The sequence below is a fragment of the Dendrobates tinctorius genome, unplaced genomic scaffold, assembly GCF_039654945.1.
Source record: "Dendrobates tinctorius isolate UK_male_01 unplaced genomic scaffold, ASM3965494v1 ptg000019l, whole genome shotgun sequence".
In the NCBI taxonomy this organism is placed as follows: Eukaryota; Metazoa; Chordata; class Amphibia; order Anura; family Dendrobatidae; genus Dendrobates; species Dendrobates tinctorius.
In genome coordinates, this window is record NW_027361687.1 from 87,108,598 (window position 1) to 87,135,739 (window position 27,142).

The window sequence follows — 27,142 nt, forward strand, 5'->3', positions numbered from 1 at the left end:
CGTAGCAGAAATGCGGCGGAATTGTCCGCAGCATTTCCGCAACTCCCTGCTGCGGATAAAGCACATTCTGAATTCGCATGCGTTTTCCCGCAAAACACAAGCGCTTTGCAAGCATTTTTAGCTTTGCAGAATGCTTGCGCTTTTCCAAGCGATTTGAAGCATCGCTTGGAAAAATGATTGACAGTTTGGTCACACTTGTCAAGCATAGTGCTTGACAAGTGTGACCAACTTTTTACTATTGATGCTGCCTATGCAGCGTCAATAGTAAATGATAAAATATTAAAGATAATAAAAAATAGGGATATACTCACCTTCTGGCGGCCCCCGATCTCCTCAGCGGTGCACGTGGCACTGCCGGCAATTTCTGTTCCCAGGGATGCATCACCCGACTGCGACATCCTCTGGGGTGATTCTCGCAATGCATCCCTGGGAACGGAAGTTGCCGGCAGCGCCTGGTGCACAGCTGAGGAGATCGGGGGCTGCCAGAAGGTGAGTATATCCCTATTTTCTATTGTAATTCTATTTTTTTACAGGAATATGGTATCCATGGCATGGAGGAGAGTCTCCTCTCCTCCAGACCCTGGGTATGATCTGCACATGAAGCACTCACTTTACGCATGGTGGGCATAGCCACATGCGTAAAGTGAGTGTTTCAATGCAATACTATGGTGGCGGAATCACCGAAATTCCGCAGAAATAATGGACATGCTGCGGATTTTACTGCTATGTGATTCCGCAGTGGGAAAATCCACAGCATGGGCATAGCAACTGCGGAGTCCCATAGGATTGCATGGGAATTCGTTTTTTATGCGTTTTTTAAGCGTTTCCGTAGCAGCAAAAATGCGGCAGAAACGCTGAAAAAACGCAACGTGGGCACACAGCCTTACTCTACTTTAAGAAGTGACAATAAAACATTCAAAATCAAAGGGAACTTATTATTTACAGGAACAAGTTAATACACATTTTCCTTTATAATAACTTGTATATAAGGCAACATTTAAAAATGATTAAACAAATAATTTAAGTAAACCAAAATTGAATTTTTGTTAAAAAAATTGGAAATTTCAGTGTAATTTATAAAGTAAGCAAGAAGTGCCAAAAAATAGGGACCCAGAGGGAATCAGATACACCCTTTATAAAGGAGGGCCTCATACACATTATGTTAAAATTGACATGGAGTGTTATTACTAGATTCATAAAGGCTATGCCAAGCCTGACAAAGCAGGGTCATCCATACACCCTTCAAAGCACCAACTGTAGTACCAAATTCAAATATTGGGAACAAAATGTAGTTTGTGGTACTTCTACATTCATAAAAGCTCTGCACACAGTGCAAAGCCTGACAAAATTACACACACCCTTCAAATCACCAACAGTAGTGCCTCATAAAAAAATTATGAAAGTGTAGTTGTGGCACTTCTATACTCATAAATAGAGATGAGCGAATATCTCAATATTCGATTTAGCTCATGATAGCCAAATTTGCAATATTTGCAGATTTAATCGTCGATTTAAAAGCCGAATAAGCTGAACATACACAGCACAGAAGTCGGTGTGACAGTGTGGGAAACAACGATGCAGTGCTTCTGATCATCCCCTCCGGTCAGAGAGCCACGGTTCCCATGCTGTCAAAAGACAGCATGAGCGCTCAGCTGTGATCGGAAGTATAAAGTTTACCTCCGGTCGCTGGTGTCAGATGATGGGACTACAGCTCCCATTAGCTGACACCTGCTGCTGCTAATAAAAGTCACAGCAGGAGAGGCAGAGGGCCCGCTTCTGCGGGGTAAATAAATAATTAAAAAAAACCCTGCATGCGTTCCTCTGTATTTTTGATAACCAGTCAGGCAAAACTCACAGGTGGGGGCTGCAACCCTCAGCAGTCAGCTTCAGCAAGGCTGGTTGTCAAGAATAGACGGATACCCACACCGCAGTTTTTAATTATCATCAAGACCACTGATTACTAATGGTGAGGCATCTAAAAGACACCTATCCACTGCTAATCCTATAGTTATATGGTAAATAAAGACATAGCCAAAATAAAGTTCTTTATTTGAAATAATATTGGAAATAAGACTAAACACAGTTTTCCTTTTATTTAAAAATAACAAGCACGGTTATACTCACCTATTGCCTATTCCACTGAAGCCTACGTTTTTCTGCAATAAAATAATAAAAAAAACAGCAATATCCTCACCTACGCTGTCCTACGCTGTACTCCATGTCTGGGGGATTAATAGTTTTCAGCCTGGACAGTGCCAAGATGCGACCATGGATTACGGCGTGGGATGACTGACAGGTGAGGGATATTGTTGTTTTTTTATTTTGGTTTTATTACAGGAAAACGAGGACTTCAGGGGAATTAGGCATAAGGTGAGTATAGCTGTGTTTGTTATTTTAAAATACAAAAGGAAAACTGTGTTTAGTCTTATTTCTAATAAAGGACTTTATTATGGCTGTATCTTTATTAACCATGTAACTATAGGATTAATAACGGATAGGTGTCTTATAGGCAATAGTCCTTATAGACCTTTAGTCCTGACAAAAAAGGTGACATCAACCCCACAAATATGAACCCCACTTGCCACTGCTACAGGGCAAGTGGGAAGAGCTGGGCAAAGTGCCAGAATTGGTGCATCTAATAGATGTGCCTTTTCTGGGTGGCTGTGGACTACTATGTTTAGGCTGAGGAGCAATATCCATGGCCCTTTACCAGCCCCCAGCTATCTGCTGGTTATTAAAAATGGGGGGACCTCATGCCATTTTTTTTAAATTATGTATTTATTTATTTCAGAACACTTCCACAGCAAAGAGAGACAGCTAATGCCAGGTTTCCAGCTTTGAGACCCAATAGTTGAAGGTCTCAGAGGAATTATGGATTACGCTGGCTTTGTCGGCTAGGTATTGTTTGACCATCTTTAAAAACTTTTCGCTCCTTATCAAAAACACCTGGTTATCAGGGTCTGGATGCTGGCAGGGTATCCTAAAATTGGCTCAGACACTTGACAGTGTACCCTTGACTCTGCTGTACCTGGTGTGTGTCTCACTCACTTCTCCTCCTTGGTTGGGCAAGGAAGCTTGCCTCCTGCTGCTGACGTTTTCTGATGGGAATATTTTCAACATATTTTCCACAATTTACTTCTGATATAGCATAATTTTAGTAGACCTCTCCACCTCAGGAAAGAGAGATTCAAAGCTCTCCTTATAGCGTGGGTCTAGCAGAGGGAACAATCAGTACTCTTTTTTGGTCAACATGAATGTAACGTGAGGGTCACAGGAATTGCAGCTGTACATAAAGTCTGCAATATATGCCAAGCTCCCTGCAGCCAACCCTTCCTTGTCTCCACCATGATTACTGCTTTTCATCTCCTTCTCCTCCATCTCTTCCTACTCCTTTCCTTTCACTGCCAATCCTTGTAGGAGAGATGGGACGAAGCTTATGTGGGAATTAGCCTTTGTTGCATCAGTCATCTTCCATTCCTCCTCCTCTTCCTAAGCCTCCACCTCTTCATTTTTACCCAATTTAGGCTGAGCAGATGAGATGAGACTGGGCTAGGTAGTATCTCCTTGTCTCATGTCTCCCCATGTCTATTTGGTCCACAAGCAAAGTTTCATGTTTAATTGTCATCTGCTATTGTTTTAGTAGGCACAGAAGCATATTGTTCTGCTGATGATGGCATCATCTCCAATCACCATCTTTGCGGCACCCTCAAAGTCTTGGAGAACCACACAAATGTCAGACATCCATGCCCGATCTTCAGTTGTTGTGTTCAGAGCCTGAACAGAATACCAACGGATGTGTTGGAGCTGGTATTCCCAAACTGGCCTTTGCTGCTCACAAAGTGTTGCCAGCATGTGCAGTGCGGAGTTCTGATGTGGCGCCCCTGAGGGTTCAGTCGCCACAGAGGTACTGCACCTCCTCCTGAGGTGTGGTACCCCACCATCCAGGTAAGGTGGAGATACCTGATCACACTCCAACACCTGCATCCCACACAACATAGTAGTGTAGCAAAGCACCCTTTGGTGGCTCCCTGCTTGGAACACGAAGCGTGCTGGGAGGTGGGTGGAGCTTAGTTGGCACCAAAAGAGCGGGAAGAGTTTAGGATTTAGTCAGTCTGACAGAGTCAGTGGAGGAGAGAAGATCCCCTGAGTGGGATGGATGGAAGGAAGTGCTGCAGCCGACCTCAGTGACCTGGGTCCGCTGGCACAGGAAAGGGACAGTTTCAGAAAGCCTGACTCTCTCCAAAAGAAGGAAGGATTAGTACAGAATGTAAGGAGAGGAGGACTAAGGATTATGGTTAGAGGAGAACCCTTCCCATGTTCACAGCGCAAGGCCGGGGTCCGGTCCCCAAGGTTGTATGGATACTAATGGTCCTGCAGCAGACACCGGAGGGATAGAAGTTGTCACCACTTTATTCCCACACAAGACTTGGAGGCACAACAGCATCGTGAGTGAGCCGGGACTTAGTAGCAAGGAGTCCCCGAAGCAGGCTACAGCTGTCTGCCGTACAAGTAGAGTTCATAGGAACATCTGACAGGAGGAACTCCAGTGTAACTCAGTACTGTGAGTACTTCACTATAGGCGCAAGAAGGGAGATGTTCAGAAAAGGCATATGTTGGCGGAGTGTTGGAAAGGAGTGCTTCATCTTGCCTGGAAGCTGGCTGAGTTCCTGACCCGGAGGACATGGCATGGATGTGGGCCCCTGTACCACAACAGACTGTGAGTAAAGCTTTGGAACTACATGCCCTGGTGTCCTCCACTTATTGACCTACTCAGCGCTGCTACACTTCTGCACCTGACCCTGCACCATCTACGTCTCCCCTCACGGTCACTTCACCTACTCTGCCCTGGGACTACAGCCCTACCTGTGGAGGGCTACACCATCATTGCTGCACCACACCACCTGTCCCAGAGGAACTGCTTGCAGCGTCGGCTTAATATCTCCTTTGCCGAACACCACAGGTGGCGTCACAAATCACTAATTTACAAACTTTAATCATCATCCACAAACTCAACATTTCCCTTTTACAATGGGTGCCCAGGGCCACGGATCGGGTTGCAGCTGCCGTGACATCTCACATTGAGACCAGCCCGGTACTGAGTACCCCACCGCCCTGGGAGGGCAACCCACTGACATGTGGTAATGTCCCACTCACGTCAGTGAGCTGACATTTGCATGCGCTGCTGCAGAACCGCCATAGCGGCGGCAGCTGAAGCTGACTTGCGGAAATGGGCATTGATGTGGCATACCTTGACAAGAAGCTCTGTCAAATCTGTCAATCTGGGTAGGTTTTCAGAAACCACTGAACTAACAAGTTGGGCATGTGGACGTGTTAACCCTAAAATGCGTGATGTCACAAATCTACACTTTAACGTAACGGGGGCCTTTTAGGCCACCGTGCAAATCATATGGAGAAACTCACATAAATAACTTTTACAAGTTTATTTCAAAATTGCAAAATAAGATATGGATAATGCACATCATTTTAAATTATAATTTTTTGCAGAAAACACCAAAAAACTTTTTATTTTCCAAATTTCAAACAAAGATATCAAAAACACACAAAGGTATTTAAATCTAGAGTAAACTAGCTGCAGCTACATTTCTTTTCTAACTTTTTCTTTTCAATTTTATTGGTCTTCCAAACAATTCTCATATGTTATCTTTTCTGAAGAATGTTCTTTACAGACATTTTCCCCACAAGTGGTACAATATCACTCAGATTTCCTCTCTTAGTTTCTTGGACAAATGAAACAGCGTTTTTGGTTTTTATTTCTCCTAGTCGTGGAGCAGCTCTTATCTTTTATACTTTCTTTTAGGTGGTGTACAATTCTCTGTATTTTTGTGGCTCACAAGCTTTACCCTTTGCAAGCTTCTTATAGAAACAAATCACGGGTCCTTCAGCAATTAGCTCACAGTGTATACTGTCCTCAGTACTCTCTACACAGCTCATTACTGTGTTCAGAAGAACCTGAGATGATGTCATGGCCTTATCACTCCCTCACAAAATCATGTGGCATCCTCACGTGGCATGATCCACCCCCCCCGGCCCCTCCACCAGCAACCCTGACTACAAATAAGGTAACTTGAGACACAAACACTGCTGAGCACATGATAAAAAAAGCAGGGGCCTAAAAGACCCCCGTTCCATACAGATGTAGTTTTCACCAAAAAGCATTGTTATACCAAAATGCCTATCAAAAAAATTATATGAACTGGATATTACCAAAGACAACATACTTGAGTAATACCTAGAGTTTTAAAATTCTGACTAAAGTAATTTTGCAGATAATAGCAAAAAAGTAAGCGCCGGTGCCTTAAAGGCCCCCTATCCACATTCTATGGTTAACTTGTCAAGCTTAAAAGCTGCCAACAGGTTACGGCCATTATCACACACCATAATGTCTGGTTGTAGGTTCAGCAGCAAGAGCCACAGGTCTGTCTGATCTGATATTCCATTCAATAACTCTGCCGCGGTGTGAGATTTGTTTCTTAGATAAATTTGCTTTAGCAGAGCCTGGTTCTACTATGCTGAGACAGTGCAGCAGAGCTTTCAGTTTCTGGCTGATGTGGAAGTGCTCTGACATAGCACGTCGGAGGTGGAAGATGAGCAGACGGGGCGGCAGAAACTAGTATAGGAGGTGGAGGAAACCCTTATAGAAGTAGGCCTTCAATCCTTGGCGCCAGCAGCACATGTGCCATGCCAGGCTAGGATTTGGGCCTGGCCTCCACAATGTTAACCCAGTGTGCAGTCAGTAAAATGTAGTGTATCTGGCCACAATCACCTGTCCACATGTCAGTTGTTAAGTGGACTATCATAGTAATCGCATTGGTAAGGGCACATTTGATGTTCCTGGACTCGTGCTGGTACCAGACAGCAAGACAGGGACACCACACTGGGTGAAATAGTGGCAGCTGGGGACTGAGTACCGAGAGACCAAATGTGTACACCTGTAGTAGGCCATGATTTGCATTTATTTCTAATACACAAAATTTCACACAAACCAAGATCTACAGTATATATGACAATAGTCAATTTTTGACCATCCAAATTTGTAGACCTGTAGCAGGCCAATTTTTCTTTTCTATTAAACAGTATTTTATGACGAAAAAAAATTTTTGAACTGTACCAGGCCACATGGTTTTTAAAAATGTTAAAACATCGTAATTTTACACAAAACCATGTTAATCTATATGGATAAATAATTGAATCCAAAAATTTTATTCAGCTCTTTTTGATAGTGTTATATACCACCAAATTTTAATCGATAAATTCATAATACTCTATGGATGACTAATTGAATCTAAAAAATTTTGTGGAAAGTTATATATCACTGTAATGTAATAAGAACTACATTACAATGTATGGATGAATCATTGAATCCATAAAAAGTTTTGAAAAGAGTTCTTTTCAGTGGCATATAAATATATATTTTTGCCTAAAATACAAAGGAAATGTATCATATTTAGCTTTAGGCCTTTTAGCCTTTTAGAGATCATTTAATCTTCAACTTGCTTAACTGTTCACAATAGCAGTAATTTTCACTACGGGTGCCCAAAATTTTACATTTTACATGCCACTGTAATCCTTGATTGATTTATTTTTTTCATTTCAGATGTCTGTTCTCAGTTAATTAATGCAAAAAATGGAATTCTAACCTCAGCCAACTATCCATCCTCATACCCAACTAATGCCAATTGTGTTTGGATGTTTAGAATACCATCAAATCAGGTACAATCATGAAGAAACAGAATTATTGACATGAAACCAAAGTTCTTCCTTTTTTTCTTATAAGACAATATTTTGTAATAAGATTTAATCTCTAACATATCAGAAAAATGCAAAAAGTGACAATAAATTACTCTGAAAAGACACTTTAAGGAAACCACTGCCAACAAGTCACTATGTGATACTCTTATATAATATCCCTGCTGATGTACGAGGGGCGATCCAAAAGTAATGATAATCGGTTATTTCTATTGCACACAGAAATTAAAATAAAATGTTTTCTTCTCTGTTAGGTACCCACTAGTCCAGGAAAAAAAAATCACTTAAATAGGCCACGATTCCCGGGAGCTACATTCATTTGAATATGAACTGCCAAGGAGTGAACATCAAAATGGAAAAAAACAAGCTCAGAGCTGTCATCAAATACCTCTGCTTGAAAAAAATGTCTACCAAAGACATACACAGCGACTTGGTGGAATCATTGGGGGACTCTTCTCCTCCATATTCCACAGTTGCACGCTGGGCCAAGGAATTTAAGCTGGGAAGAACATCGACGGAAGATGAACATCGCGAAGGACGCCCATCCACGTCCCTCAATGAAGAAAACGTGAAAAAAGTTGAAGAAGTTGTGTTGGCAGATCGAAGAGTGACTATCAGGCATGTAGCTGAGGTCACAGGGATCTCATATGGCAGTATTCAAAGAATCCTTGCAAAAGAATTGCATATGAGAAAGGTCTCCGCGCGTTGGGTGCCAAAAATGTTAACCAACGAGCAAAAGAAGAAACAAGTTGACATTTCAATAGCAAATCTCGAAAAGTTCCAAGCAGACAAGGAGAATTTCTTGTCACGTTTTTTGACCATGGATGAGACCTGGATCCACCACTTTGATCCCGAAACTAAACAACAATCGATGACATGGAAACGAGCCGACGAACTGATGCAGAAGAAATTCAAAGTGTCAAGCTCAGCAGGGAAGGTTATGGCGTCCGTTTTTGGGATGCTGAAGGAAATAATATGGGGGACTATTTGGAGAAGGGAGCCACTATTACGGGCTCCTACTACGCAGAACAAATAACAAGATTGCGGGAGGCTATCAAGGAGAAAAGGCGCGGCAAACTGCGGGCTGGAGTGCTGTTTCACCAAGATAACGCACCGGCTTACAAAGCTGCAGTTGCCATGGCTACCATTCAAGAAGCGGGCTTTGAACTGGTGGAACACCCCCCTATTCGCGAGATCTAGCCCCCAGTGACTTCTTTCTCTTTCCTCGGCTCAAGGAACACCTCCGGGGCAAGAAATTTGACGACAATAGCGACGTGATAACCGCTGTTGGGGAGTTTTTTGAGGGTCAAGATCAAGAATTTTTTTCGAAGGGAATTCTAAGTTTAGAAAAGAGATGGACTAAATGTATAGACTTGTTAGGAGACTATGTAGAAAAATAAAAAAATTTTTTGACTATATTCATTGTGTTTATTATTGATTATCATTACGTTTGGCTCGCCCCTCGTATGGCGGAGTCACTTAATACTGATTTAATGTCCACCACATTTTAAAATATGTATTGGAACAATGTTATATACATTGGTTGTAGAGCTGGGCAAATAAATTTGAGTGGAATTGAATTGTACTCAAAATTTTAAAAAATCTGCCTACTCCAAAATGCAAATTTGTGCAATTCTCTTGTGAGTGCATTCAGCAAAGTTTTCCAAACCATAAAAGGACATCAGCAGTAGACTTACTTCTTCATCACTCCTATTGCTTATTACTCTCAACTTAATAGACCTGTGGATAACCTGGCTGCTCTATAATGGCATTGGGTAGCTCTTTGTGGTTTCATTATTAGACTGTGTTGACGGTTCAAAAGGCTAAACTACCAAATATTTTTTACGGTTTTAGGTTTCATTGACTTTTGTTGCCTTTGATGTTCAGTCATCTCCTAATTGTGCATCTGACTATATTAAGATCTATGATGGTCCTACTAAAAGGCATCCCTTGTTGATAGACAGAACTTGTGGCTCTGGAGTGGTTCCTCCAATTATTTCTTCCGGAACCCAATTACTAGTGGAATTTTCCAGCGATAGCAGTATTACCGGGACAGGATTCAAAGCTTTATACAGCACAGGTACAGTATTACATTTCATTTCTGGAACTATAACTTAGAATGTTAGTTTGTAATTTTCAATATGATCAACATAATGTAACCTTACTGGAATCCAAAAGCTTCAAAACTTCATCAATGTTATGCCAGTTAAAGCAGCAATTTTTGTAACTTATCGTACTTACTTTCAATAAGCAGACTAGGAAACGTAATTAGGGACATACCCAGCATTAAGAAAATGATATTTTTAAAAGAAATAGTGTTTATGTGTAAAAAAAAAAAAAAAAAATATATATCTAATATATAAAGCTCAGTGTGTGTGTATGTATGTATGTATGTGTGTGTGTGTGTGTCCGGGATTGGCATCCGCACCGTCGCAGCTACAGATACAAAATTTGGCACAGTCACATGTCTGGACCCCGAGAGCGTCATAGGCTATGTTGTGAGGCAAAATTTTAACCCCGCGCCTTCCAATTCACCAGACAATTTTGCCCCTATCTATATACTGGGGAAAAAGTGTGTGCATATCAAGCCCCGCCCCTCATTATGATGTCATAATGGTTGCCATGGCGACGATGTCTTAATAGGTTGCAATGGTGACGGTTATGTCATAACGGTTGCCATGATGATGATGATGTCATAATGGGTATATGGCCACGGGACTATGGGATGGAGGATGTGTGATGGGTATATGGGCACTGGACTATGGGATGGAGGATATGTATGAAGGATATATGGGCACGGGACTATGGGATGGCGGATATGTATGATGGGTATATGGGCACGGCACTATGGGATGGAGGATATGTATGATGGGTAAATGGGCATGGGACTATGAGATGGAGGATGTGTGATGGGTATATGGGCACTCGACTAAGGGATGGCGAATATGTATGATGGGTATATGGGCATGGGACTATGGTATGGAGAATATGTATAATGGGTATATGGGCATGGGACTATGGGATGGAGGCTGTGTGATGGGTATATGGGCACTCGACTATGGGATGGTGGATATGTATGATGGGTATATGGGCACTGGACCATGGGATGGAGGATATGTAAGATGGGTATATGGGCATGGGTCCATGGGATGGAGGATAATTATAATTTGTTATAACTAACCACAGTTAGTTACTATGCTCAGGCAGCGCCGGGCTCTTCAGCTAGTATATATATATATATATATATATATATATATATATATATATATATGTGTGTGTATATATATATAAAGAGAGAGGGGAAAATAAGTATTTGACATACTACCAATTTTGCATGTTTTCCCACCTACAAAGAACATTGTATGTTTTTTTCACATTTATTTAGCATTTTTATTGCATGAAATAAGTATTTGATACAATAGAAAAACAAAACATTGAGTTTCAGCTCCCTCCAAGGATCTTCTATTGGATTCAGGTCTGAAGATGGGCTAGGTCACTCAAAGACCTTAAAATGCTTCATACAGAGCTAATCATTAGTTGCCCTGGCTGTGTGTTTCGGGTCATTCTCATGCTGGAAAACCCATTGATAACCCATCTTCAGTGCTCTTACTGAAGAAGGAGGTTATTGGCCAAAATCTCACAGTACATGACCACATCCATCCTCTTTTCAATACGGTGCAGTCGTCTTGTCCCCTTTGCACTAAAGCACCACCAAAGTATGATGTTTCCCTAGCCATGCTTCACGGTTGTGACGGTCTTCTTGGGGTTGTACTCATTCTTCCTCCAAACATGGTGAGTGAAGTTGATACCAAAAAGTTCTATTGTGGTCTCATCTGACCTTCTCCCATGCCTCCTCTGGATCATCTGGATGGTCATTGGCAAACTTCAAAATTGCCTGGACATGTGGTCACGTGAGCAGGGGGACTTTGCATGCCCCGCAGGATTTTAATCCATTACAAGGTAGTATGTTACTAACAGTAATGTTTGAGACTGTGGTCACAGTTCTCTTGAGGTCATTGACCAGGTCATCCCATGTAATTGTAGGCTGATTCCAGACCTTTCTAAGAATCATCCTTTCCCCATGAGGTGAGATCTTGCATTGTGTCTCAGAGTAAGTAAGATTGAAGTCATCTTGTGTTTCTTCCATTTTCTAATTGTGACGGGGGTTCAGCAAAACAACTTTACTCAGCTAGTCCAGTTTAGTCACAGAAACAGCACAAGATTCTTTGCAGAATATAACCATTCCGTGCCCTGTACTTTCCCTCTCTCCTCCAGGAATATCACATTTCCGTACCGCATCTGCCGGTACCTCAGCTTCCTGACTGGTCAGACTAACCGGTTTCAGGCGTTCCGTGTGCTCCCGGCGTCGGCCACATCCCTCCGCAAAGGCCTCTGGGCTGCAGCTGCAGCTTCTGCGGCGGCATCCTCAGAGCAGGCGGCCGCGAGACCCGAACTTCTTGCCGAGGGGCAGGCCGCGGGTGAGTTCCGGGGAGGCAGAGCCTCTCAGGCCGGGGAACACTACCGGCCGGCATTTCCCTCCATCACTTCAAGTGTGCCGCGTCATCAGAAGGCACGCCGGTGCCGACTTCCGGGGGCATGTCCGGACAGCAAGTCTTCTACGCTCTTCGTTGTAGGGGGCACACCGGGTCAGATCCTGGTGGCATGGCTTCAGGAACCCAGGGAAACAGGTGCCGAACAGGGATATTTCCAGTCCAGGTCAGCATGCGTTCCACTGGGAGAATGTGCAGTCAGGGGGGAACACCTGCATTACTGATATTGGCAGTAGCTGAGCTCGGAAGGAGGATTAATCAAATGTCTTGAAGCTGGGTAAGGCAGACTACTTAAGACAGACAGCTGACAGCACAAATTGACTTAGTGAAGATGGAGAGTGCTAGTTGTCCTGACGTCCAGTCCTTAGAGCCATCCATGGACCATGTGAGTGGGGTATAGTGAGGGTCTCTCAGCTGAGCTAGATACAGATAGCTACAGGACCTTCCTTTCCATATTGCCTTCTAGGACAAGAATGCGCCTAAGTGATCCATGACAGCAGTCAAAAGGAAGTCCAATAAGTGCCTTTTATGCTCTACCAGACTTCCCGAAGCATATGACAAAAAGCAGTGTGAAACATGCATTGCCAAGCTGCTTCAACAGGAACAGACTTCTTTATTGACCAACATATGAACCATGACGAGGGAAGAGGTTAGAATCATAGAATCGCAGAGTTGGAAGCGACCTCCTGGGCCATCTGGTCCATCCCCCTGCTCAAAGCAGGATTCGCTAAATCATCCCAGTCAGATGTCTGTCCAGCCTCTGTTTGAAGACATCCATTGAAGGAGAACTCACCACTTCTCGTGGCAGCTTGTTCCACTCATTGATCACTCTAACTGTCAAAAAGTTTTTCTAATATCTAATCTGTGTCTCCTCCCATTCAGTTTCATCCCATTGCTTCTAGTCTTTCCTTGTGCAAATGAGAATAAAGTTGATCCTTCTACAATGTGACAGCCCTTTAGATATTTGTAGACAGCTATTAAGTCTCCTCTCAGTCTTCTCTTTTGCAAACTAAACATTCCCAAATCCTGCAACCTTTCCTCATAAGACAGGGTTTGCAGACCGGGCACCATTCTGGTCGCTCTTTTCTGAACTTGCTCCAGTTTGTTGATGTCTTTTTTAAAATGTGGTGCCCAAAACTGGACACAATATTCCAGATGAGGTCTGACCAAAGAGGAGTAGAGGGAAATAATGACTTCACTTGATCTAGATTGTATGCTTCTGTTAATAAATCCTAGAATTGCATTTGCCTTTTTTGCTGCTGCCTCACACTGTTGACTCATATTCAGTCTGTGATCTATTAGTATACCCAAGTCTTTTTCAAATGTGCTGTTGCTAAGCCCTATTCCTCCCATTCTGTATATGCTTTTTTCATTTTTATTGCCCAGATGTAGTACTTTGCATTTTTCCCTGTTAAAAACCATTCTGTTATTTGCTGCCCACTTCTCCAGTTTATTTATATCTTTTTGAATCCTCTCTCTCTCTTCTCTAGTATTAGCTATCCCTCCTAGCTTTGTGTCATCAGCAAATTTAAAAAGTTTACCCTCAATTCCTTCATCTAAATCGTTGATAAAGATGTTGAACAATACAGGGCCCAGGACAGAGCCCTGTGGTACCCCACTTGAGACATTCTTCCAACTGGATGTGCAGCCATTTACGACCACTCTTTGGGTCCGATCACTAAGCCAGTTATGAATCCACCTAACAGTTGCCTTGTCCATTCCATACTTAGTCATTTTTTCAATAAGGATTGTATGAGATACTTTGTCAAATGCTTTGCTGAAGTCAAGATATACTATATCTACAGCATTTCCTTGATCCACCCAATCAGTGATTCCGTCATAGAAGGAAATTAAGTTAGTCTGACATGACTTATTAGTTACAAACCCATGCTGACTCTGTTTAATCACTTCATTCTTATCCAGGTACTGACATACATGTTGTTTAATAATTTGCTCAAAGATCTTTCCTGGTATAGAAGTCAGACTCACCGGCCTATAGTTGCCTGGGTCCACCTTATTCCCCTTTTTGAAGATAGGAACAACATTTGCTCTTCTCCAGTCTTCTGGGACTTCTGTTCTCCAAGAATTTTCAAAGATTATTGGAGGTTCATGCTAGTGTCGCTGCACTGGGACCATCCCAATCGCTCTCTCCTAAGAGACCCAGATGGGACATAGATCCATGCTCCGATGAAGGGGAAGTGTCAGGCTACTTTGACCCAGACATGGGTGAAGGTGAGAGTTCCTCAATATTCCTTTCTGAAGAATGGAAGAGATATGTATTTTCATCCGAGGACAAGGACACTCAACTGCAGGCACTCCAGGGTACCATGAAAGTAGAAGACTCCACGGAGCCATTAACAATTCAAGACGAAATGTTCGGCTGCCTGGGGGCCCGTAGGAACAGAGTATTTCCTGTGAATAATCACATAATGGCAATGATACTAGAAGAATGGGAATACGTGGGGGGAAAAGCTGGTGGTCCCAAAGGACTTCAAGTTCCGCCTTCCCTTTAAACCGGAGAAGGCTAAGATTTGGGAATCAATACCAAAGATTGATATACCAGTAGCTAGAGTATCAAAGAAAACAGTTATTCCATTCAAGGACACATCAGGCCTTAAGGATCCGATGGACAAAAGAGCGGAGGACCTCCTTAAATTAGCGTGGGAAGCATCCACATCCATCATGAAAGCCAACATAGCGGCAACTTCAGTAGCCAGATCAATGAGTCTCTGGGTAGAGGAACTAGAAAACCAATTTTCCGTGGTCCATCAAAGACTTCTAAAGGACATACAGAAACTCATAGAATTAGAAGTCATAGTCCCGGTACCCCATTCACAGCGGTTTCATGGCCATTACTCCAGCCTGTTTTCCATAAAAAGACCAGGAGGAGAATATCGGACCATAATAAATTTAAAGCAATTGAACCAGTGGGTGTCCTACAAGCGTTTCAAGATGTAAACCCTCAAATCGGTCATATCGCTAATAAGGAAAAACTCTGTAATGTGTATACTAGATCTCAAAAGTGCATATTACCATGTGCCCATCCATACTTCAAATTAGAAGTACCTCAGGTTCGCAATAAAAGACTGAGGGAAGATTCTTCATTTCCAATTCCGATGCCTACCATTTGGTCTCTCTTCCGCACCTCGAATTTTCACAAAGCTCATGGCAGAGGTGATGGCCTTCTTAAGAATAAAAGACATTCTCATAATCCCATACATGGATGACCTGCTGCTAGTGGCATACTCACGACAATAGATGGAAGAGTATCTGACAGAGATCATGTCGCTTCTAGAGAGACTGGGATGGGTGATAAACCTAAAAAAGTTGAGTCTTGTGCCAGAAAGGAGGAAAATATATTTTGGGGTCCTTCTGGACTCATTCCTTCCATCCCACAAACAACGAGCAGTCAAGCAGGAAGCTCAGATGCTGCAGAAGTGGGAATACACCTCTATCAGAAAGGCCATGAGACTTCTGGGCCTAAAGACGCCATGTATTTCAAGCATCGAGTGGAGCCAGTTTCCCTCAAGGAAATTACGAGAGATCCTTTTGGCATGGGACAATATCCGAAGAAGTAAGATGTTCCCTGTCATGGTGGACCGACATCAAATCTAGAGCAGGGTAAACCCTGGTGATTGTCCCCTTGTATAAACATTACCACAGATGGAAGCCTCATTGGTGGGGGGAGCCCATGTAGAGAGACACTACCTCCAGGGAACATGGCCCACATCGGTGCGCAACAACGCATCAAACTTCAGGGAGCTCAGAGCAGTTTGGAAGGTGTTAAGGCGATGCCAGAGGCAGCTGCACAATCTTCACATCAGAGTATTCTCTGACAACTTGACTACAGTATTCTTCCTGCTACATCAGGGAAGTCCGAGGCACTGTCACCTGCAAGATTTAGCAGAGACAATATTCTCCTGGGCAGAACTCAAGGTAAGATCCCTAACAGCGGTACATCTGAAAGGTGAAAGGAACAAGGTAGCAGATTTTCTCAGCAGGGAGAAAATACTGCACACAGAGTGTGTTAGCCGTCAGGTTCCTGCCTTGCACAGAAGGAATCCCAAGTCTTGCCGTCTGCGGTCTCCCATTCCTCTCCGGCCACAGAGGAGCCTGCTCAGCAAAGACATCATTTCAGGTGTCTTGCTCAGTCTACTACTGTTGGCTTGGTTACTGCTGCTAATCAGGGGTCAGCCATAGTAACCTGCAATATTCAGCAGCAAGCAGGTCCTTCTTTCCAAGTCCTTCTTTCGGTCCAGTGAGCATGCCCGTGGGAAGTCCTCTCATTGGAGGTCTGAGGTCACATGCTCAGGTCCTATTGCTGCTCCCACTGGACCACTAGGAAGGTTCCGGAAGGACGCTGCTATAAAAGAGTCACATGGCCGCACGGCCATGCACTAGTATAGACTCTTATGGTATGTTGTGTGAGTGATGATGGATGCATGTATCTGGTGACTGACTCATTAAGACTCCCCTCCCTTGGATACGTATGGTTTAGGGCTATTAGAGTCAGAGTCAGCGCCTTGTAGTGGCTGAGTCTAATGCCACAGTGCTCCCAGTTCACAGCACCTCTCTTAGCGCCATATTGTGCCATCCTACCTAAGGCACTACCGTACCGCATGCACAGCAGCTCCCGTTTGAGCGGCGCCATGCGCAACTAAAGCGCTTTCCAGTCCTAAGTTTAGTCTGGTTAGTGGCATCCGCCAGAGCTGCGCTGTACATACCTAGTGCAGTACGCGTCTTTCTGCTGCACCCTGTCACAGCTAACAGGGCACAGCATCCATACCGTCTTTCCCTGGCACTACAGTAGTGGCTCCATGCGCAAGTGGGTCTAGAAGGACTCAATCCCTGTGTCCTTGGGCTGAGTCCTGTGACCTTGTCACTTACGCTCATTTTAGGTCACAGCGGCCCTTTGAAGTAACAGGGTTCGCCTCTTATACACCGGGTCAGTGGTTACCCACCGGTGTTCATTTAGTTCTCTGCCATTTCCGAGCAGAAGCTTTCCATCTCTGCACGGTGGACCCCGGGCTGCAAATGCACCTTATACCACCTTCATTATTTGGTGCATTCTGCTAGCCCATAACAGAATGGGCCTTAAATCAACTTACCAGAGTCTGGGGTTCCCCACAAATAGACTTGTTCGCCTCAAAGAGAAATGCAAAAACAAAAGACTTCTTCTCGTTAAATCCAAGAGATAACCCGACTGCAGTAGATGCATTAGCACAGGACTGGGATATGGAGCTGGCGTATGCCTTCCCTCCACTGCCCTTAATACCAAGAGTTATACAGAAGATCCAGGAAAGTCAAACAGCAGTTTTTCTAATAGTCCCGTACTGGCCCAAAAGGACCTGGTTCCCGGTGTTGAAACAGATGGCATTAGAAGAGCCAATTCTCCTACCATTACAATGGAATCTTCTGACGCAGGGCCTTCTTGTTCATCAGAATCTAGAGTTCTTGTAGCTTTCAGCCTGGATCCTGAGAAGGAGATCCTGAAATCGAGGGGGCTTGTTGGACCTTGCAAAAGAGCAGAAAGCCTGTTACCTCAGCCATATACCTTAAGGGGTCTGGAAAACATTATGCTCACACTGCGCAAGCCCAATATCCCTTAGTCAGGATCCTAATATTCCTCAGGTTCTAGACTTTCTTCAGGCTGGCTTCCATAAGGGTTTAAGGCCTAGTACATTAAAAGTGCAAGTTTCAGCCCTAGGGTCCTTTTTCAATTATCCTCTGGCAGATCACCCCTGGGTGGTTAGGTTCATTAGGGCCACTCAACATATTAGACCCACAATACGTAGCTCCGTCCCTCCTTGGGACCTCAATTTAGTCCTATTTGATTTATGGGGAAACCCTTATGAACCTCTAGATCAAGCAGACCTCATGTTGGTAACACTCAAAGTGTTTTTTCTGGTGGCAAAAACCTCAGCGAGACATATAGGGGAGATCCAGAGACCTAGCTCTTTCCATAAGAGACCCATATCTGAGGATCCAGGAGGACTGTATCATCTTAAAATTGGATCCTGCTTTTCTTTCCAAGGTGGTAACTGACTTTCACACAAATCAGGTGATAATATTCCCCACCTTCTGCCAAAACCATGAGAATGGAAAAGAACGCTCTCTCCATTCTTTGGATGTTAAAAGGTCAGTCCTACAGTACTTAAAACTCATGGAAAGCTGGAGGGTAGACTCGAACCTCCTTGTCCAGATGGCAGGAAAGAACAGAGGAAAGAAAGCATCAAAAGCCACCTTGGCCAGATGGATAAAGTAAACCATTACCGCAGCACATACCTCGGCGGGAAAGACTCCACCGGAAAGCCTCAGGGCTCACTCGCTGAGGGCAGTCTCGGCTTCGTAGGCAGTGAATGCAGGGGCTTCCATGAACCAAATCTGCAGGGCCGCAACTTGGTCTAGAATAAATACTTTTTGTAGGCATTATAAACTGGACGTTCTATCAAACCAACAGACGGCCTTAGGGAGGAAAGTCCTCCAAGCAGTAATCCCGCCCTAATAAGAGTTATTTGGTACTTCTCCTGGTGGTGCTGTTAGGAGGGACATCCTGAAAAGTATGTCCTACCAGTAATTTTATTTCCATGAGTCAATCAAGACAGCACCCCTTATATTCCTTCCCTTAGGTTTCCTATATGATATGTGGTGTAAACATTTTTAGTGGGAAATTCAATAAAATAGCATTGCATCCTTCCTGGTGTGGCACTTGGAAAAGACACTGAAGGGTGATGGTGGAGAGGGGCTATTTAACCTATTCGGTGTTCCTGTCCTCATCAAGGATTTGAAGGACAACCTCCTAGTTTTGCTGTCACGTTGGACTCCTGGAAACAACATTACCAGTAGGACTAATTCCTATTTTTAGGTTGCCACGACATTGCATTAAAAAGCAATTTTCTTTCACCACTTAGATAATAAGAACTTAGACATGTTTGGTGTCTATGAACTCATAATGACCTGGAGAATCATAATGGCAGGTCAGTTTTAGCATTTAGTGACTCTAGTCAAAAAGCCAAATAAAAAACAAGTGTGGTATTGCAATTTTTGCAATTTCACCGCACTTGGATTTTTTTTCCCATTTTCTAGTACACAACGTGGTAAAACCAATGGTTTTGTTTAAAAGTGCAGCTCGTCCTGCAAAAAACAAGCCCTCACATGGCCAGAGAAAAATAAATTTTTTGAATTTATCAAATGGCTGCAATGAAACAGTAAACATTTAAAGGGGTCTGAATATTTTCTGTACCCACTGTATATACAGCTCTGGAAAAAATTAAGAGACCACTTTCAAATGTTCAGTTTGTCTGATTTCTCTCTTTATAGGTATATTTTTGAGTAAAATGTAAATTGCTCTTTTAGTCTATAAACTTCTGAAAACATGACTCCAACTTTCCAAGCAATAAATTTTGTATTTTTTCTGACAAAGAAAAATGGTCAAAATCAAAAAAAAAAAAAAAAAGCAAAGCATTCAGACCTCAAATAATGCAAAGAAAACATGTTCATAATCATTTTTAAACAACAATACTTATGTTTTAACTCAGGAAGAGATCAGAATTCAATATTTTGTGGAATAACCATGATTTTTAAAAACAGCTTTCATGCGTCTTGGAATGCTTTCCACCAGTCTATCACATTGCTTCTGGCACAAAAATGTAAGCAGTTCTTCTTTGTTTGATGGCTTGTGACAATTCATCATCCTCTTGATTACATTCCAGAGGTTTTCAATGGGGTTAAGGTCAGGAGAATGGGCTGGCCATGACAGGGATTTATTTTGGTGGCATCTTAATTTTTGCCAAAGCTATATATATATATATATATATATATATATATACACTCACTGGCCACTTTATTAGGTACACCATGCTAGTAACGGGTTGGACCCCCTTTTGCCTTCAGAACTGCCTCAATTCTTCGTGGCAGAGATTCAACAAGGTGCTGGAAGCATTCCTCAGAGATTTTGGACCATATTGACATGATGGCATCACACAGTTGGCGCAGATTTGTCGGCTGCACATCCCTGATGCGAATCTCCCGTTCCACCACATCCCAAAGATGCTCTATTGGATTGAGATCTGGTGACTGAGGAGGCCATTTGAGTACAGTGAACTCATTGTCATGTTCAAGAAACCAATCTGAGATGATTCGAGCTTTATGACATGGCGCATTATCCTGCTGAAAGTAGCCATCAGATGCCTGTTCTTAGCTGAGAGGAGTGGTACCCAGTGTGGTCTTCTGCTGCTGTAGCCCATCTGCCTCAAAGTTCGACGCACTGTGCGTTCAGAGATGCTCTTCTGCCTACCTTGGTTGTAACAGGTGGCAATTTGAGTCACTGTTGCCTTTCTATCAGCTCGAACCAGTATGCCCATTCTCCTCTGACCTCTGGCATCAACAAGGCATTTCCGGCCACAGAACTGCCGCTCACTGGATTTTTTTTCTTTTTCGGACCATTCTCTGTAAACCCTAGAGATGGTTGTGCGTGAAAATCCCAGTAGATCAGCAGTTTCTGAAATACTCAGACCAGCCCTTCTGGCACCAACAATCATGCCACGTTCAAAGGCACTCAAATCACCTTTCTTCCCCATACTGATGCTCGGTTTGAACTGCAGGAGATTGTCTTGACCATGTCTACATGCCTAAATGCACTGAGTTGCCGCCATGTGATTGGCTGATTAGAAATTAAGTCTTAACACACAGTTGGACAGGTGTACCTAATAAAGTGGCCAGTGAGTGTATATATATATATATATATATATATATATATATATATATATAAAAATATATATAAAGACAGTGTGTAAATTTATACAGTATATGTGTCTGTGTGTTTATAAAGCGAGTAAACCCTACATCATTTATAGATATATATAACGTGTATATATGTACTGTATATTAATCTATATCTATATCTATCTATATATATATATATATAGAGAGAGATAAAGATATATATATATATATATTCATAGTCTCTGCTTACTTTGAGACTACCGTATAGTAATTTAATACATTTCTAGATAATGTATTAATCAAAAGATTAATGCATTGCTACAGTAGTGAGTTATAAGTAATTAACTTAATAGACAATTGTTAAAGTATTGTTGTTTATTTTTTCCATAGCATTACTTTTTTTTTAAATGTAGACTTCAGGAATATATAATCTAACTAGATGGAGGCCCAATGCTAAGGCATGGGGAGGGCGGTAATATCGCGATGGGGGCAGGCTTTTCAGCATTGAGAATCTCTCCCCCCATGTGCTCACCCACCTATCCACTTTCTCTATCCCCATGTGCTGACTTCTCTTGTCTGTGTTCTCTTCTTTGACCTGTCTACCCCATGTGTTATCCCCCTTGTTTGCTGTCTTTCTCTTTCCTGTGCTGTGTTCTCCCCTCATGTGCTGTCCTGTTTGAGCTGTCTCCCCTCTATGCTCTGTCTCTCTCACCCCTGTGTTCTTTCTCTCTACCCCATCTGCTGTCTTCTCCTCTCATCTCATCTCTTCTTAGACCTGTGTACCCCATGTGCTCTCCCCCTTGTCTTCTCTCTCTCACCACTGTGCTGTCTTCTGTGTCTGACCATGTACAGAACATACCACAGCTCCTGGGCAGGGGAGGAAGCAAAAGACAATACTGACATTATAGCAGGAGATCACAGAGGATACATTTAGTGAGGTAAAATATTGTTTAAAAACAGTCAGTGAAATATTTTACCTCACAAAATGAATCCTCTGTGATACCCTGCTGTAATATCAGTATTGTCTTTTGCTTCCTCCCATGCACAGGAGATGTGGTATGCTCCGTACACGGTCAGACACAGACAGTTTTTAAAATGAACTTTCGTTCAATGAAAAACCTCTTTAATGTGACCGGCTTCCTCTGCCTGCAGACACGTTGCGCATCTCCTGCCGGAATCAGCTAAATGATTCACTGCGCCTGCGAAGAGTTCATGCAGGTGCAGTAAATCAGACCGCCGCCATCTTTGTGCAGACAGACAGCGGCGGTCATATTAAAACTCCTCATCCTGTGCAAAGATGGCGGCGGTCAGTGAATCATTCTGCTGATCTCGGTGGTGGCGTGTTCGCAATGGTGTTCTGCTGGTGGTACAGCGCAAGTGGCTGTGTACGGCATATACAGTGTGTGTGTGGTGCGTATGGCATATACAGTGTGTGTGTGGTGTGTATGGCATGTACAGTGTGTATGTGTGTGTGGTGCCTATGGCATTTACAGTGTGTGTTTGTGTGGTGCAATACAATACAGTGTGTGTGTGGTGTGACAGTGTTCTGCTGGTGGTACCGCGCAAGAGGCTGGTACCACCAGCAGTTTCTATAGTAAGACACCCATCGCTTGGGCGTTCCAATATGGAGGTCGGTGAACTTGCGCCACTGGGAATTCTGGGATCTGGACACATCTGGACAGATCAGGATGTGAAGATATTACAAGGTAAGTATATATTAGATGAGAAGAAATGTTTAAATATATCATATTTTCTATTGGCATTTTATTAATGAGGATAAATGTAATTTCTACAGTTAACTGTGGAGGAACATACTATACACCCGGAAGAAACATTACTTCCCCCAATTACCCTAATAAATATTACCCGAACCTGTCATGTAACTATACAATCACAGCTCCTGTTGGACAGAGGGTAAGGTTTTCTTATTTTTCTTTATAATGAGTAATGAGCGGATGAGAAAATGCAAAAAAACACACAGAAATCTTACTAATAATATTTCAAGCAGCAATATAAAGTACTTGTTAATGACACTTATCTAACAATGAAAATCTCTTATATCAGTCAAGCTGGGTTATAGGCAATTTAATGACAAAATTTTTTATTGGTGGAGAAAGGTTAAAACTTGATGAACCTATGTCTTTTTTCAACCTATATAACTATGTAACTATTGTGGTAGAGCAGCTCACTCAGCTGTACAAAGAGGTAGGCACAGCAATGCTGTCTCTAAGTCTTACACAGATTTATTATGCACATGTAGCATAAACCATAGTGAGGTAAAAATAAACACATCCCTTGGGACAAAACAGAAAAGCAAAATAATAATCTTTATTTTTATATAGCGCTAACATATTCCTCAGCGCTTTACAGTTTGCACACATTATCATCACTGTCCCTGATGGGGCTCACAATCTATATTCCATATCTGTATGTCTTTGGAATGTGGGAGGAAACTGGAGGAAACCCACGCAAACATGAGGAGAACATACAAACTCCTTGCAGATGTTTTCCTTGGTGGGATTCAAACCTAGGACTCCAGCGCTTAAAGGCTGCAGTGCTATCCACTGAGCCACCGTGCTGCCCGTAAAATGGTATGCCACAGTCCATACATCAGCAGGGATCCGTTCGCTCAGGACTCAAGAGAAATCAGCATCCAAAGGTTCGGGTTTCCTTAACAGGATGCAAATCACTGGAGCTCATCTCTCCAGACCAACTGAACACCGAATGCTTCTGGAGGCCGACTATTTAAGCCCCAAATCGCACTCTGGGGTGGAGATAAGGTAGAGAACCTCCCACCCGCTCTATGGTTGTCCACAAAAACCCACCCCTTAGAGGGAACCTGTCACCACCCAGGCGTTTTTAAGTAAAAGAGCCACCTTGTGCAGCACTAATGCTACATTCTGTCAAGGTGGCTCTTTTACTTAGCGTCCCTTCCACCGCAGAAATAATCGTTTTTAAAATTGGTCAAAAATACCTGAATTTTGACCAGGTGGCAGGTCTTTCCCCCTCTGACACAGACGCCTCACATCCATCACTCATTTGTTCCTTGAGTCTTTGCTCCACCTCCTCTGCGTTCTTTTGAAATCCTGGAGCCTGAGCTGTACTATATTTTCTTGGGCATGCGCAGTTACATCAGATCCTGGCCTTCCTATCGCGCCTGCGTGGATGCGCGGCCAGAGATCCCACCCCGCAGTCGCTTATGATTTATTCACACTGCGGGGCTGTAATCTTGTGCATGAGAGCCGCAGAGAACTACTGCGCATGCCCAAGATTCACAGCCCTGCAGTGTGAATAAATCATAAGCGCATATTGCTTTATCAGGGGGTATGGAAGCATTGCTTACAAACTCTTTTTATAGTCACACTAAACAATCACTGTTGGGTACAGTATTTGGTACATGTCAGCCCGAGTCCATTACTGGAGGCAGAGGTAAAAGGCAGAAATTATATAGTTACATAGTTTCATAAGTTGAAAAAAGACCTAGATCCATCATGTTCAACCATTCTCTACCAATTGTACATTTTGTCACTAATTTACCTATAACCCGCAATGTTATGTGTATCAAGGAAATCATCCGGCCCTCGTATAAAAGCTGTTATAGTGTCTGCCATTATTACCTCTTGTGGTCGGCATTCCACAATCTGACTGCTCTAAATGTAAAAAACCCTTTCCTATTTAGCTGCCAGAATCGCCTTTCCTCCACCTGTAATAAGTGCCCCCTAGTCCTTAGTATGGTCTTTAGAAGGAATAAGCCATGCGTCCGTCCGTTACTGACCACACATAAACATGTAAATGAGATCTCTTCCGAAGCATCTTTTTTTAAGCTAAACAAGCCAAACTTTTCCAACTTCTCATCATATGAGAGGCCTTCATCCCCTCTAATAATCTTAGTTGTTGTCTTTGAACTGACTCTGAATATCCTTTTTAAAATGTGGAGCACGAAATCGGATCTCATATTCTATATGTTGTCTCACCAGTGATTTAGGGATGGGTAACCGTATGTTGGGATCACAAGATTTTATTTCTCTTTTTATACATCCTAAAATATTGTTTGCTTTTGCGGCTGCTGCTTGATATTGAGTACTGCTGCTGAGCTTACTTGTAACAAGAATACCCAAGTCCTTCTCTTCTGTAGTCCCGAGTATACTCCCATCTAATGTATACGCAGCAGTAGGATTACGCCATCATCTATACATTACTCTACATTTATCTACATTAATCTCATCACAGATTTACCAGTGGAAAAGCCAAACTTCACATGCCACAAATGCAAGCTTGTGTCCCTGTTGGAGGAAAAGTTGCAAAATCTCGAAGAGAGGTTAGCTACGTTGAAGATCATTAAGGAAGGTGAAGAGTTCTTGGACAGAGCAGAATTATCTCTTCACGTTACAGAAAGAGAAGAAATTCGAAGTGCACCTGAAGAAACAGAGGAATGGAGACATGTGACCCAGAGAAGCAGGAGGATCAGGAGGCAGTCAGCACCCATACTGCTCAGAAACCAGTACCAGGCTCTCACGCAGGAAAATGATGAAGATATACATCAGGATAAGACTTTGCCAACAAACAGCAACCTTGTACGCCTTCAGAGTCCTCCTGGATGGAGAAAGAAAAATGTTGTGAAGAAGAAACGGAGAGTGGTGGTCATGGGGGATTCCCTGTTGAGAGGAACAGAGGCCGCTATCTGCAGACCGGATATAACTTCAAGAGAAATGTGCTGTCTTCCAGGTGCAAAAATTAAAGATGTGTCTGACAGGATATCAGGACTCTTCAGACCTACAGATGACTACCCATTCCTGCTACTACATGTGGGGACAAATGACACCGCAAGAAACGACCTGGAAACCATCTGCAGAGACTTTGAAGACTTAGGCAAGAAAGTGAAAGAACTGGGAGCGCAGGTGGTCTTCTCTTCCATCCTCCCAGTGGATGGCCATGGAACAAGGAGGTGGAATAAGATTCTGCAGGTGAACAACTGGCTACGTCGATGGTGCTGTCAGCAACGATTTGGATTTCTGGATCACGGAGTGAACTACTTATACGATGGACTACTTGCTAGAGATGGGGTGCACCTTACGAAGACTGGAAAGCATGTATTTGGAAGTCGCCTTGCTACACTTGTAAGGAGAGCTTTAAACTAGAACAACATGGGAAGGGAAGCAAAAGACCAGAAAAAGCCATACACCTGACAAATGCTATTGAGAACTCTGCTATTAGAAGTGGAAAGGAAGAACAAAGACGAAAGAATCTAATTAATAAAAATATTGGAGAAAGAGAAACCAATCACAAACTAAAATGTTTCTATACTAATGCACAAAGCATGGGCAACAAACAAGGAGAATTGGAACTACTAACACAGGAAAAGAAATATGATGTCATTGGAATCACTGAAACTTGGTGGGACAATACACATGATTGGAATACAAGACTAGAAGGATACAACTTATTTGCAAGAAACAGACTTGATAAACGAGGAGGGGGTGTCGCATTGTATGTTAGAAACACGTATATCTGCACAGAGATTGAAGCTTCAGAGACTGGGAGTTCTGTGGAAACTGTTTGGGTAAGAATACAAGGACAGAACAATGGAAAGGACACCATTGTAGGCATTTACTACAGGCCGCCTGTGCAAGCTGAAGATATGGATGAACTCTTTATGCATCAAATGGCCAAGTTCTCCAAAAAATATGACATAGTTGTCATGGGAGATTTCAACTATCCAGACATTTGTTGGGAATCTCTCTCAGGCAAAACTAACAGGTCAAGGAAATTCTTATCCTCTCTTGCTGACAACTTTATCTTCCAAAAGGTAAGGGAGAAAACAAGGGGAACTGCTACCTTGGATCTAATCCTTATAAACAGGGAGGAAATGGTTGAGGAGGTAAAAGTGGCTGGGACCCTAGGAGGTAGCGACCATGGTATTTTAGAATTTTGGATAACTAGAGGAGGAAGACCTGTGAAGACTCAGACGTCAAGGTTAGATTTCAGAAAGGCAGATTTTAAGGGATTCAGAAAGAGAATTGGAGGGATCCAATGGCTGGATATCCTTAAAGACAAAAATGTCCAGGAAGGATGGGAAATCTTGAAAAATGAAATTTTCAAAG

The 27,142-nt window shown here is 42.9% G+C and overlaps 1 protein-coding gene across 2 annotated transcripts in view; it reads left to right on the forward strand.

Moving 5' to 3' along the window:
* The window catches only part of LOC141083085 (embryonic protein UVS.2-like), a 68,232-nt gene that overhangs the window by 14,294 nt on the left and 26,796 nt on the right, over positions 1–27,142 (forward strand). For both annotated transcript variants that reach the window (XM_073567255.1, XM_073567256.1), the window contains 3 exons: positions 7,616–7,731; positions 9,622–9,847; positions 22,837–22,955. In XM_073567255.1, the coding sequence (XP_073423356.1) occupies positions 7,616–7,731; positions 9,622–9,847; positions 22,837–22,955 (461 nt within the window). The remainder of the gene's footprint in view (positions 1–7,615; positions 7,732–9,621; positions 9,848–22,836; positions 22,956–27,142) is intronic.